At 44.2% G+C, this 12,862-nt stretch overlaps 1 protein-coding gene across 1 annotated transcript in view; it reads right to left on the bottom strand.

Annotated features, from left to right (window-relative positions):
* Positions 1 to 12,862, bottom strand: part of GALNT9 (polypeptide N-acetylgalactosaminyltransferase 9) — a 678,907-nt gene that overhangs the window by 524,629 nt on the left and 141,416 nt on the right. Inside the window, exon 2 of the mRNA XM_075321947.1 lies at positions 3,243 to 3,423. Coding sequence (XP_075178062.1) covers positions 3,243 to 3,423 — 181 coding nt within the window. The remainder of the gene's footprint in view (positions 1 to 3,242; positions 3,424 to 12,862) is intronic.

Here is a 12,862-nt window from a genome sequence, read left to right as displayed (position 1 = left end):
CATTAGTAACACACAACGCCGTAATGCATTAAAATCCTGCAGGGTATGCAATGTTCCCCTGCTCACGCTAGCACATATCCAGGCTAGTTTGAAGTTCACCAATCACCATCTGGATGATCCAGAGGAGGCATGGGAGAAGGTCATGTGGTCAGATGAAACCAAAATAGAACTTTTTGGCATCAACTCCACTTGCCGTGTGTGGAGAAAGAAGAAGAATACGTACAACTCCAAGAACACCATCCCAACCGTGAAGCATGAGGGTCTAAACATAATACTTTTGGGGATGCATTTCTTCAAAGGGGACATGACTACTGCACTGTATTGAAGGGAGGATGATGGGGTCATAAATGATAAGATTTTGGCCAACAACCTCCTTCCCTCAGTAAGAGCATTGAAGATTGCTCGTGGCTGGGTCTTCAGCATGACAATGACCCAAAAACACACAGCCAGGGCAACTATGCAGTGGCTCTGTAAGAAGCATTTCAAGGTCCTGGAGTGAGCTAGCCAGTCTCCAGACCTGAATCAAATAGAAAATCTTTTGATGGAGCTGAAACTCAATGTTGTCCAGCACTCCTGAAATCTGATAGATCTGGAGATCTGTATGGAGGAGTGGGCCAAAATCCCTCTTGCATTGTGTGCAAACTTGGTCAAGAACTACAGGCAATGTCAGAAATGTCTGACCTCTCTATATGAAAACAAAGATTTATGTGCCAAAAATTAAGTTCTGTCTTCTATTGCATCAAATACTTATTGTTACATCCCCGCCGGAGTCTGCTCCAGCGCCTTCTGCTCTGATCGCCAGGCGATGCTGTGTTCCTGCCGTGGATGGTGCTGGTGATGGGAGAGGAGTCGATGCCAGCGGCACCGTGCGTTATCTTGGTATCTGCAGTACCGCTGGCTGACTGTGGGTGGCTTGTGTCTTCCAGCTGAAGTTGCCAGCGTTCAGCTACAACCAATGGGAAGACACCACACCCTTCTTATTCCCCCTCCTGTCACATGACCACTGCCAGAGATAGTTCCGATTTTCCTGGCTCCTGTTACGTCCTATTCTGTTTGGTGATTCATGTGTGCTGACTTCTGCGTGTTTTCTGACTACCCTCCTGCCTACTGTTTTTGTACCTCGCTGCCCGATCCGGATTTGACCTCTGCTACGTTTGCTGACTACGTCACGTCATTGCCTGCCGATTCTGTCCCTGTTCCGCAATTCCTGGTTTGACCCTGCCTGACTACTACTCTCATCGGACTGCAGCCTTCCACAGGTAGTGATCACCAAGGTCCTGTGTAATACCAAATCCCTGTATAGGGGTTAAAGGGTTTCAGGGTTCTGGGGGTCCTGCTTGGTGAGTGGCTTCCCTCTAGCCCATCTGAGTTTGTGGATCAATGAAAATTAATTATTTAAAAATCATACAATGTGACTTTCTGTATTTTTTTAAATTCTGTCTGCTACAGTTGAAGTGTACCTACAATTAAAATTACAGTCCTCTCCATTCTTTGTAGGAGGCGAAACTTGTAAAATCGGCAGTGTATTAAATGCTTATTTTCCCGACTGTAGATTGTAACCCAGGTACTGTAGTTATTTGTCCTGTAGTTTTTTGGTATATGTATGAAAACGTTTTTTTTGTGTATATTTTTTAATGTAGAATATTTTTATATTTATATTTTTTTTTACATAGTTTGTATGGCAAGAGATTATAAAATCTACTTTAGACAACTGTTTTTCTTCTATTGTTCATTTTTACCACCTTAACAGGGGCATCCACAGGACTCCTAGTTAATGAGGAAGAAAGAAGCCTGCTTTGCCAGTCATAACTGGTAGCGCTGACCTGCTATACCAGCATAAACTCGCACTTTGGCTGCAAGACATAACTATTTCATTCGCTTTGATAAAATAAGGGCATCAGCTGACAAGCAGATACTCTTTGGCTGCAACTGGCACATTACATAGCAATGTCATGTCACTCCCTAAAACAGACGTAGCAATATCACTGTAATGGTTTTGCTGTAATACTGTATATTCTTTTTTTGGGGGGTGCTGAATTGATCACGTCTGCGACTGAAAAGACATATAGTTACAATATACTGCACATAACCTTTATTTAAGGCCAATCTGTCAGCAGGTTTTTGCTATCTCATTTGAGAACAGCATAATGTTGGCAAAGGGATGCTGAATCCTACGATGTATCACTTAAGATTAGTGGGTTTATCAGCCTTTTTGACAGAATCAAAGATTTTAGTTTTAGCATGTAGCAGAGCCTAAAACGCTTCCCCTGCCCACGCCAAGCTCTCAGTGTACATGTCTGCAGCCAGAAGCCGCTAACTACAGAAGGGGCTGGAGTCAGACTTGAGCTCACTTGCTTTTTAGCCCACTAATCATAAAGCTACTGAAGCGTAAACTAACATTGCACTTTGTTAACTGTGTTAACCCTTACAGCATGCTGTGTTAAGTTTACATAGCAAAAACCTGCTGACAGATTCCCTTTAGCCTTTACATATGTAATCTTTTTCTTAAAGGGATTGTTCATAACCGCTACACTTGTAATTTTTCTCTTAAGGAGTTAAAGAAAATCTGTGTTCAGTATATGTTTTCAGACTTAGACTTTACAATGTCTTTTTGGTTACACAGCAGTCTCTGTAAAAATGACAGGTTCCTCCAAAAAGAACAACATCATAAAAATGCAGTGAAATCTACAGATACCATGTTATAGAGTACAGACAGCTGAGCAGATATATAGTTTTCTGAGAAAAGATTCAGAATAACTTGCGTTTTTACCATTTAATTCTTTGCTCCTTCTGGGACTTTTGGTCCAGTGGGCGGTCCTATCAGTGATACACAGAATTCTTTATCTAAGTGTAAATACTGAAATAGTTGTCAGTCACTGTTAGGACCGCCCACTGCATGGAAAATCCCAGAAAGAGCAGAGGTGTAAATGAATAATGCACAGGTTATACTGAATCTTTTCCCACAAAACTACGTATCAATATGCTTTCCTCCCTCTACCGTATACTATGGTGCCAGCAGATTTGACTGTATTTTCATGGTGACAAGTGTCCTTTAAGGCTTAGACAAAAATATTCATTGTTTTACCCATTAGTTTTTATTCTACATGAGTGGAATGAGGGCAACTAATGCACACAAACGAAAAAGTTTTATTTTTACATTTTGTGGATACAATTAATTTAATATAATTTTCTTAGTAAGTATGTAAAACAATGAAGCTGGCAAATATCTATCATTGACTTACTTTTTTGGTCTGTAGTCTGGAATAGATCTGTCCAGTGAGATTCTATCACTTAATTGGGCATTGTAGCCATATTCTTCATATTTGGTTTCTGATTCATGGCTATCATCTCTTAAAGTTGCAGCCATTCCACCTTGTCCAAGCCCACCAGGTCCTTCAACAAGCCCCATTGGTTTTGCTAGGCCTAAAAAAAGACATAATCTCATTACAGAAAGAATAGCATAATAGCTATGTAGAAAAATACAAAACACATGAAACATAGATTAGACTATGGTAATGAAAGAGTTTATTCAAAGTTAAAAAGCAATGTGACCCAATTATACTTCTCAAAGAAATTATCCTCAATTTTAAAACTGTAGAACATATTGTTATAATATACACAATAAATAGAACATATTTTGTAATATACACAAGTAGAATATATTTTGTAATATACGCAATAAGTAGAACATATTTTGCAATATCTGCAATAAGTAGAACATATTTTTGTAATATATGCAATACATATTAAGAATATGACACACTATCAGGAGTGTCATAGAAACTGCGCCATGTTTTTCAGTTCTCTTAAATTTCTTTAATAGTTATCTTAAAAGCTAGCCGGTTTTCCATCGGGAGTCAGAAAAGTGAAAAACAGACTCTTTTTTGAAACGTTGGTCTCCTTATCAAGAGTTTTAAAAGGGTTGATAGTAGGTAAAATCCATACTTCCACCTCAAAAACATATCGAGAATTCGACCTTTTCTTACCGTTGACTCTGCAAAAACTCTTACTGTCGCTCTCATTCATTCTCGCCTGGATTATTGTAATTCTTTACTAATTGGCCTCCCTGTTACTAAACTCTCCCCTCTCCAATCCATTCTGAATGCCGCAGACAGGATCATTTTCCTCTGCAACCGCTTCACTGATGCCTCTGCTCTTTGCCAGTCATTGCACTGGTTGCCCATCCGCTACAGAATCCAACAGAAACTTATCACTCTCACTCACAAAGCTCTCCACAGTTCTGCACCACCCTACATCTCCTCCCTCATCCCTGTCTATCATCCCACCCGTGCCCTTCACTCTACTAATGACCTAAGACTGACATCCTCAACAATTTGAACCTCTCCCTCCTGTCTTCAAGATTTCTCATGAGCTGCGCCTCTGCACTGGAACACACTACCAAGAGCAATCCGATTAATTCTCAACATCTACACCTTTAAGCAGGCCCTAAAAATGCATTTCTTTAGACTAGCCTATCACCTCACTGCCCTGATCTAATCTAGTCCCTTTCTGCCCTTCCCAAAAATTTACTTCCAATTCTTGTCCCCTGTACCTGTATAAATTCTGGCCAATGACGGGTTCATGCAGCTGCTTTTGAACCCCCTATTAAAATCGATGGCTGGACCATATATGACAAGCTTTTCTCCCCCCCATTCACCTTTTGTGCCTCCCCTATTTCCTCATAGACTGTAAGCTTACGAGCAGGGCTCTCACTCCTCCTGGTATCTTAATGTTTTTATTTTGTATTGTCTCATATTGTCTGTACATGTCCCTTCTGAATTGTAAAGCACTGCGGAATATATTGGCGCTATAGAAATAAAAATTATTATTAAATTATTATCATATACTGTTTAATGTTCTAGTCTTAATAAGAAAGTGTGGGATATACATATGTAATGGAGGCTTTGGAGATCTACTCATGCTCATTTAATAGGATATATTATACCCAAAATACATGTTATGATCTAGTCAAGTTTACTGTCTTGCAATTATGACATCTTACTGTAAAGCAGGGTGGGGACCCTTTTTTCTGCCAGGGGCTACTTGGATACTTATACCCTCATTCGGGAGCCGTTCAAAATTATCCTCTTGAAATTTATCCTGCTATACTTGATTAAACATTTAATTAGTTTACCCCTAATGTGATGGCTGGAGCTGCTTCTCTTTGGTGATGTGTGGTGTTAGGTGGTATTGACGATACTACTTGCAACTGATTTTCCAGATTTACGCTGGTCTATAGAGCAACTTGCAGCACTAAGTTCTGAACACAAAAGTATATTACACTGCATGTCTCTTCACAGTGGGAAATTAATTACTGCTTACATGACATTTCTAGAACTCAAGCAATGGAATGTCTGAAGTTTACGTGACATAAGAGACAATGTGACTGCTGTGTACATACTGTATGTCACATAAGGGACACTGAGACTGCTTTATATTCATTACATAGGAGTCACTGAGACTGCTGTATATAGATCACATAGAAAACCCAAGTCTGCTGCCTGTACACCACATAGGAGACCAGGAGATTGCTGTATGCCTCCCCCATACTCTGTAATGCCCTGCCACAACATATTAGACTCTCACCTACCTTGACAAGCTTCAAAAGGAACCTGAAAACCCACCTCTTCCGACAAGTCTACAACCTGCCATAACACTCTGTCTGATACAGCGCCGCACGACCAGCCCTACCCTCACCTACTGTATCCTCACCCATCCCCTGTATACTGTGAGCCCTCGTGGGCAGGGACCTCTCTCCTCCTATACCAGTCTGTGCCTTGCATTGTTTATGATTATTGTACTTGTCCCTATTATGCACACCCCTTTCACATGTAAAGCGCTAAGGAATAAATAGCATTATAATTATTAATAATAATAATAATAATAATATGTACATTACAGGAGACACTGAGACTGCTATTTATATATAACATAAGACATGCTGGCATTGTATTGTGGCGCCCCAGGACCTGGTCGCCACAACAGCATTGCCCTCCCAAAGGGTTAATGCTGAGCCTGGAGGTAATTGGGAGGTCCATTGGCCAGCAAGTTTAACACCCAACGCAGTTCTCCCTCCGGCCAGCAGGGGGAGCTCTGAACCTGGGATTCCAGGGAGCATCCCTTAAGTCTGATCTGAGAGAGGAAGTAGGGTTCAGTCTGTAGAGAGCAGTAGAAGTGAACAGACACAGAGTGAGCTGTCCTGTGAATCTGGGGCCTAGAGCTAGAGTAGCTTGGCCCAGAGAAGCAGGAGTAGCTGAGAGGCAGCGGAGAGACTCGGACATCGGAGTCTGTGGCCACCAGGGCTTAAACATACTCCCTGGTAGCCGAATCCGAAGGGCAGGAGAGCTGCAAGCACCTGGCCCAAAAACATCCCAAAAGTACAGCTGCAGCATCAAGGCCGGTGTGGATTCCAGCAGAGAAGCACCAGAGAGAGAGCCTGCGCAGCCTGATACAGAGGGAAAGGGACGTACCATCAGTCCCAGCAGCACAGAGGGCCATTGCTGGATTCAGAGAAGCAGGGTCCTATCGTAACAAAGCAAAGTACAGGAGTAGGCCTCATACTCAGCTGGCCAGAGAGATCACCCCAAGTACTTCCAGGCCGGCCGGATCCCCATCACCACCTGTAACGGTCTCCCAGGACTGGACTGTTTCCAAAGTAAAGAGGAAAAGGTAAAGAGACTGTTGTTTATGCCTGGTTCTTTCATCGCCTGTCGGCCCTGCACCGTGTTAGCCACACAACCTCATAGACTTCCACGAGCACTAACAGTGTCCCCGGGGCTCCGCTCCACCTGTGGGGAGCAGTACCACCATTGCTGCCATAACATCACCCCGGAGGCCTCACACAGCAGCGGCGGCTTAATAGCCGCAGACCACAGGTGGCGTCACGAACACAACCATTAATAAGCAAGCCACATATTCTACTGACACCCACCAGGGCCACGGAGCCGGGCCCAGCCACCACTGACCACCACTGGACTAATCCGGCCCGGCACCGGGTGCCCCATAGCCCTGGGGTGGGCGAGTCAGTATCATAAACAGTACATAGGAGACACTGAGACTGCTATGCTTACATCACATATGAGATGCTGGTTGGTATATACATCACATTAGAAATGCTGGGGGCATACACATAAGAAGAGATGCTGGTGGAATATACATCACAGGAGAAGCTGGGGCATAAACATCACAGGAAATGCTGAGGTCATAGAAATCACAGGAGATGCTTGTACATATACATCACAGCAGACCCTGGGGATATACTTAACAGATAAAGCTGGGGCATATTCATCACAGGAAATGCTAGGGGAATGTACACTACAGGAGATGCTGGTGGCATATACATAACAAGAGAGGCTGGGGCTGCAGCGTATACATCACAGGAGAGGGTCATAATCATCACAGGAAAGGCTGGGGTATATACATCACATGACTGATATAGTCATTGTTGGTGGGACTTTCTCTGGAGCGCACTAATTCCTCCCACATATTACATCCTCCTGTTACTGGAACTGCCCAGTGTCAGGGCATAATCTTTCATCTTGACTTCTTTCAGCCTGACTTCCATACTCAGAAGAACTCCATATCCCTGCATAGTGTATAATACTAGCTGCACTACATTTACATGACTAATGTTTGGGTTCCTGTTAGTGTTGACAATAGAACTAACTGAGAAAGAAAAGAGGTCCTGCCATCCTTGATCTTCAGAAGAGCAGGCAGGCTGCTTATAAAGTCACACTCTACTATTTATTTGGGCTGGCAAGCCCATTACATATCCTTTTTTATTTTCACTTTCATCCAAATCCTCCTTCTGTCTTCTGATTGCAATATTGAAGCTTCCTAGGTACTTTGCTCCAGTTGACCTTGCAGTCAGACCAAGGATAAGGGGTGACACAGTGGCATTGATGGCCTATCCTTAGGATAGGGCATCAATGTCTCATCAGCCGGGGTTTGACATCCAGCACCCCTGCCGATCAGTTGTTCCCTGTGCCAACGGTGGCAGCAGCACCTGGCCGGATATGCTCAATTCTGGAGCTGCCCCATCTTCTGATAGTGGTCACGAACGGGTATTGCACATCCACCTCCTATTCAAAACAATAAGATGTGGATGTGCAATACCTTGCCACCACCACTATCAGAAGACGGGGTAGCTCCAGAACTGTGCGTCTCCAGTCACTGGCACAGAGAACAGCTGATTGGTGTGGGTGCTCAATGTTGCACCCCAGCCAACGAGACATTGATGACCTATGCTTAAGGCCCAGTCACACTAAACAACTTACCAGTGATCCCAACAATGATACCAGCGATCCCTATCAGGTTGTAAGTTGCTAGGAGGTCGCTGGTGACATGTCACACTAAGCGACGCTCCAGCGATCCCACCAGCAACCTGACCTGGCAGGGATCGCTGGAGCGTCGTGGAAGCATGCTGCGCTTGGTAACTAAGGTAAATATCGGGTAACCAACCCAATATTTACCTTGGTTACCAGCACACACCGCTTAGCGCTGGCTCCCTGCACACCTAGCCACAGTACACATCGGCTTAATTACCCGATGTGTACTGCAGCTACATGTGCAGAGAGCAGGGAGCCGCGCACACCGCTTAGCGCTGGCTCCCTGCACACCTAGCCACAGTACACATCGGCTTAATTACCCGATGTGTACTGCAGCTACATGTGCAGAGAGCAGGGAGCCGCGCACACTGCTTAGCGCTGGCTCCCTGCTCTCCTAGCCACAGTACACATGGGGTTAATTACCCGATGTGTACTCCAGCTATATGTGCACAGAGCAGGAGCCGGCACTGACAGCTGAGATCGGCCGACGCTGGTAACGAAGGTAAATATCGGGTAACCAAGGTAAGGGCTTCTTGGTTACCCGCTGTTTACCGTGGTTACCAGCATCCGCAGAAGCCGCCTCCTGCTGTCTGCACATTCAGTTGTTGCTCTGTCGCTGTCACACACAGCGATCTGTGCTTCACAGCAGGGGAGCAACAACTAAAAAATGGACCAGGACATTCAGCAACAACCAACAACCTCACAGCAGGGGCCAGGTTGTTGCTGGATGTCACACTAAGCAACATCGCTAGCAAGTTGTGCATCAGCAGCGATGTTGCTAGCGATGTTGCTTAGTGTGACGGTACCTTTAGGAGAGGCCATCAATGCTAAAGTAGTGGACATCTGCTTTAAAAGTGTGTGGAGATAGGATATCTAGTGTTTTCATTTTATTAATGGCTCTGCTGACAGATAAGCTTTGATCCACTCAGTGTTGCTGCTAATCAGCTATATTCGGAGACCAGGTCAGCCATATATACTCTATCACTACTTCTCACTACTGTATGCTCTATCACAAGTTATCTCATGTCTTTGATAAAAATCAAAGATTTCATTGCTATTGTCTACATTCGTAACAGTGATAGGACAACTTTAGGGGTGCTTCACACATAGCGAGATCGCTACCGAAATCGCTGCTACGGCACGGTTTTGGTGACGCAACAGTGACCTCATTAGCGATCTCACTGTGTGTGACACTGAGCAGCGATCTGGCCCCTGCTGCGAGATCGCTGCTCGTTACACACAGCCCTGGTTAGTTTTCTTCAAAGGCGCTCTCCCACTGTGACACACAGATCGCTGTGTGTGACAGCGAGAGAGGGACGAAATGAAGCGAGCAGGGAGCAGGAGCCGGCATCTGGCAGCTGCGGTAAGCTGTAACCAGGGTAAACATCGGGTAACCAAGGTGGTTACCCGATATTTACCTTAGTTACCAGCCTCCGCAGCTCTCACGCTGCCTGTGCTGCCGGCTCCGGCTCTCTGCACATGTAGCTGCAGTACACATCGGGTTAATTAACCCGATGTGTACTGTATCTAGGAGAGCAAGGAGCCAGCGCTAAGCAGTGTGCGCGGCTCCCTGCTCTCGCGGTTATGATCGCTGCTTCGGCTGCTGTGTTTGACAGCTAAGCAGCGATCATAACAGCGACTTACAAGGTCGCTGTTACGTCACAGAAAATGGTGACGTAACAGCGACCTCGTTGTCGCTGTCGCTTAGTGTGAACCAGCCCTTATGCCACCTTATGAGTACTATTAATTGGATTAGGAAATGTGCTGAAATACGTATAGTAGCTGTTGCATGGAGAAAGAGAAGGGATACTGTATTGCTGTTTGTCCAGTTGGCTAGATTATATAAAAACTGACCTTGGACCATGGTAATCCATTTAAATAGGTTCTCTAAATGCAGTTCTGATTTTAATGTAACTTCCAGAGGCAATTTTAAATGCCGCAGTATATGATGCAATAGAGGATAAATGGATGTTTTAACAGTTGACAATCAAAGATTTCATGGTCTTCCAGTCTATGGCTGAACTGTTGATAGCACTATACACTGCAACTTCACAATAACAGCATTTATTATTTGAGGAACTATACTAGAAATTATATGATCTAACATGTGACAAGGATTGCTCAGGTAAAACTTGTGTTTTTTGAAATTTTTAATACTGGAATTTTGCTTCGGGTTACTATATTCCATGTTTTTGGTATTTATGGGAATTGGTAAGTCTGGTTTCACATTGCATTATTACCTAAGTTCACTGGTCCCATCGGGGCCTCAGTCCGAATGGTGCAAGACAGAGCACAAGCTCACTCCGTCTGCTCCATTATAGTTAACGGCTCCATCTGCGCATGCGCCAAAAAAACCATTTTCTGGGTGTGTTCGGACGGAAGCTTCAACAGGACCACTGAATGTAGATAAAAACGCAATGTAAAGGGGCTCTAAAATTTATTAAACATTGATGAACTTACTAGCAAAATTGAAGTTTTGTATATTAAAAAAGTACAATTAACTTCTTCTGAATATCTAAATATTATCTTAACCTCTTCCCAAACAGGTGATATTTCGCTTTTGTGTCTTTTATTTTTTTTTCTCCTTCTCTTCCAAGAACCATAACTTTTCGTTTTTCTGCCCAAATAAGGGCTTGTTTTTTTGTGGGGCGAGTTGTAGTTTTAAATAAATGTAATTTTATCATTACATGTACTGAAAAAGGAGAAAAAAATATTACAAATGCTGTGAAATGGTGCAAAAACAGACAATTTTGATGCTGATTTGTTTGGTTTTGTTAATATAATGTCGATTGTACTGTAAAAATGACCTGGCAATATATTTCTTCAGGTCAGTATTAGTGATGAGCGAGTACCAAAAAGCTCGGGTGCTCGAGGCTCGGGCCGAGCATCCCAAGATACTCGTGTACTCGGCCCGAGCACCGAGCCCAATGTTATCCTATGGGAGACCCGAGTATTTTTCTGAAATGACCCCCCGGCAGCATGTAGAAACCCTAAAAATGTCACAAAAGTATCATAAGAGTGCTCAAATGACATGGCAACAGCATGGGGAAGACCCCTTGAAGCATTTATCACTCAAAAGTCACAGCTGTGAACAATTTTGTCCGAGTTTTACGCCATTTTTACGGACTCGCCAGAAAACCTTCCAAAATGACACCAAAATGAATTTTCATGGCGGAAATGTTAAGGGCACATACCCAATAGTGAGATAGAGCTGGTGTATGTTACTTTTTGAGATTATTACATGAAAGATTTTACGTAAAAGCATTGTGTGGCACTCCGATGTCCAAAACGCACGTTTTGTGCTTTTTACTAGTGATGTCGGTCATTTTTTTTTTTCATTCTATCTCCCTCAGTCTGTCGGTTGGTCTCGCTCTGTCTGTCTCTCTCTGTCTGTCTGTCGGTCTCTCTCTGTCTTGTCTGTCCCCCTCTCACAGTCTGTCGGTTAGTCTCCCCCCTCTCTCATACTTACCGTTCCCCGATCACTGCCGCGGCGCTGCACAGCTGTTCACTAAACTCCGGCGACTTTTCCTCTTTTGAAAAAGCCGGCCGCTCATTAATCAATCTCGTATTCCCTGCTTTTTCTGCTTTTCGGCGCCTATGATTGGTTGCAGTGAGACACGCCCCCACGCTGAGTGACAGGTGTCTCACTGCACCCAATCACAGCAGCCGGTGGGTGTGTGTATACTGTGCAGTGAAACAAATAATTAAATAATTAAAAAAAATGGCGTGCGGAATTGCACTTTAGATGCGACAGTTCTGGGACTGTACCCAGCTCTTCCCGATTTGCCCTGGTGCGTTGGCAAATCGGGGTAATAAGGAGTTAATGGCAGCCCATAGCTGCCACTAATCCTAGATTAATCATGTCAGGCGTCTCCCCGAGATACCTTCCATGATTAATCTGTAAATTACAGTTAAAAAACACACCCACCCGAAAAATCCTTTATTAGAAATAAAAAACACTAACAAAGTCCCTCATCACCAATTTATTAACCCCGACAAAGGCCTCAATGTCCGTCGCTTCCAGCTCTGCTGCATGCAGGTGACAGGAGCTGCAGAATACACCGCCGCTCCTGTCACCTCCACGCAACAAATGAGGTGAGTATCACGATCAGCTGAGCTGTCACTGAGGTTAATCGCGGCCACCGCTGGATCCAGCGGTGGCCGTGAGTTACCTGACTGACAGCAGCTGTTCGCGCTACTCACCTCATATGTTGCGTGGAGGTGACAGGAGCGGCGGTGTCTTCTGCAGCTCCTGTTACCTCCATGCAGCAGAGCTGGATGCGATGCTGGAGGTCCGTGGATTACGCTGGACATGGAGGGCTTTGCCGGGGTTAAAAAATTAGTGATGAGGGACTTTGTTATTGTTTTTTATTTCTAATAAAGGATTTTTCGTGTGTGTGTGTGTTTTTTAACTGTAATTTACAGATTAATCATAGAAGGAATCTCGGGGAGACGCCTGACATGATTAATCTAGGATTTAGTGGCAGCTATGGGCTGCCATTAACTCCTTATTACCCCGATTTGCCAACGCACCA

This window comes from Anomaloglossus baeobatrachus, chromosome 1 (genome assembly GCF_048569485.1).
Source record: "Anomaloglossus baeobatrachus isolate aAnoBae1 chromosome 1, aAnoBae1.hap1, whole genome shotgun sequence".
NCBI classification, from domain to species: Eukaryota; Metazoa; Chordata; class Amphibia; order Anura; family Aromobatidae; genus Anomaloglossus; species Anomaloglossus baeobatrachus.
Note: the sequence above shows the minus strand (reverse complement) of the source record. Positions and strands in the feature narration are given on the sequence as shown.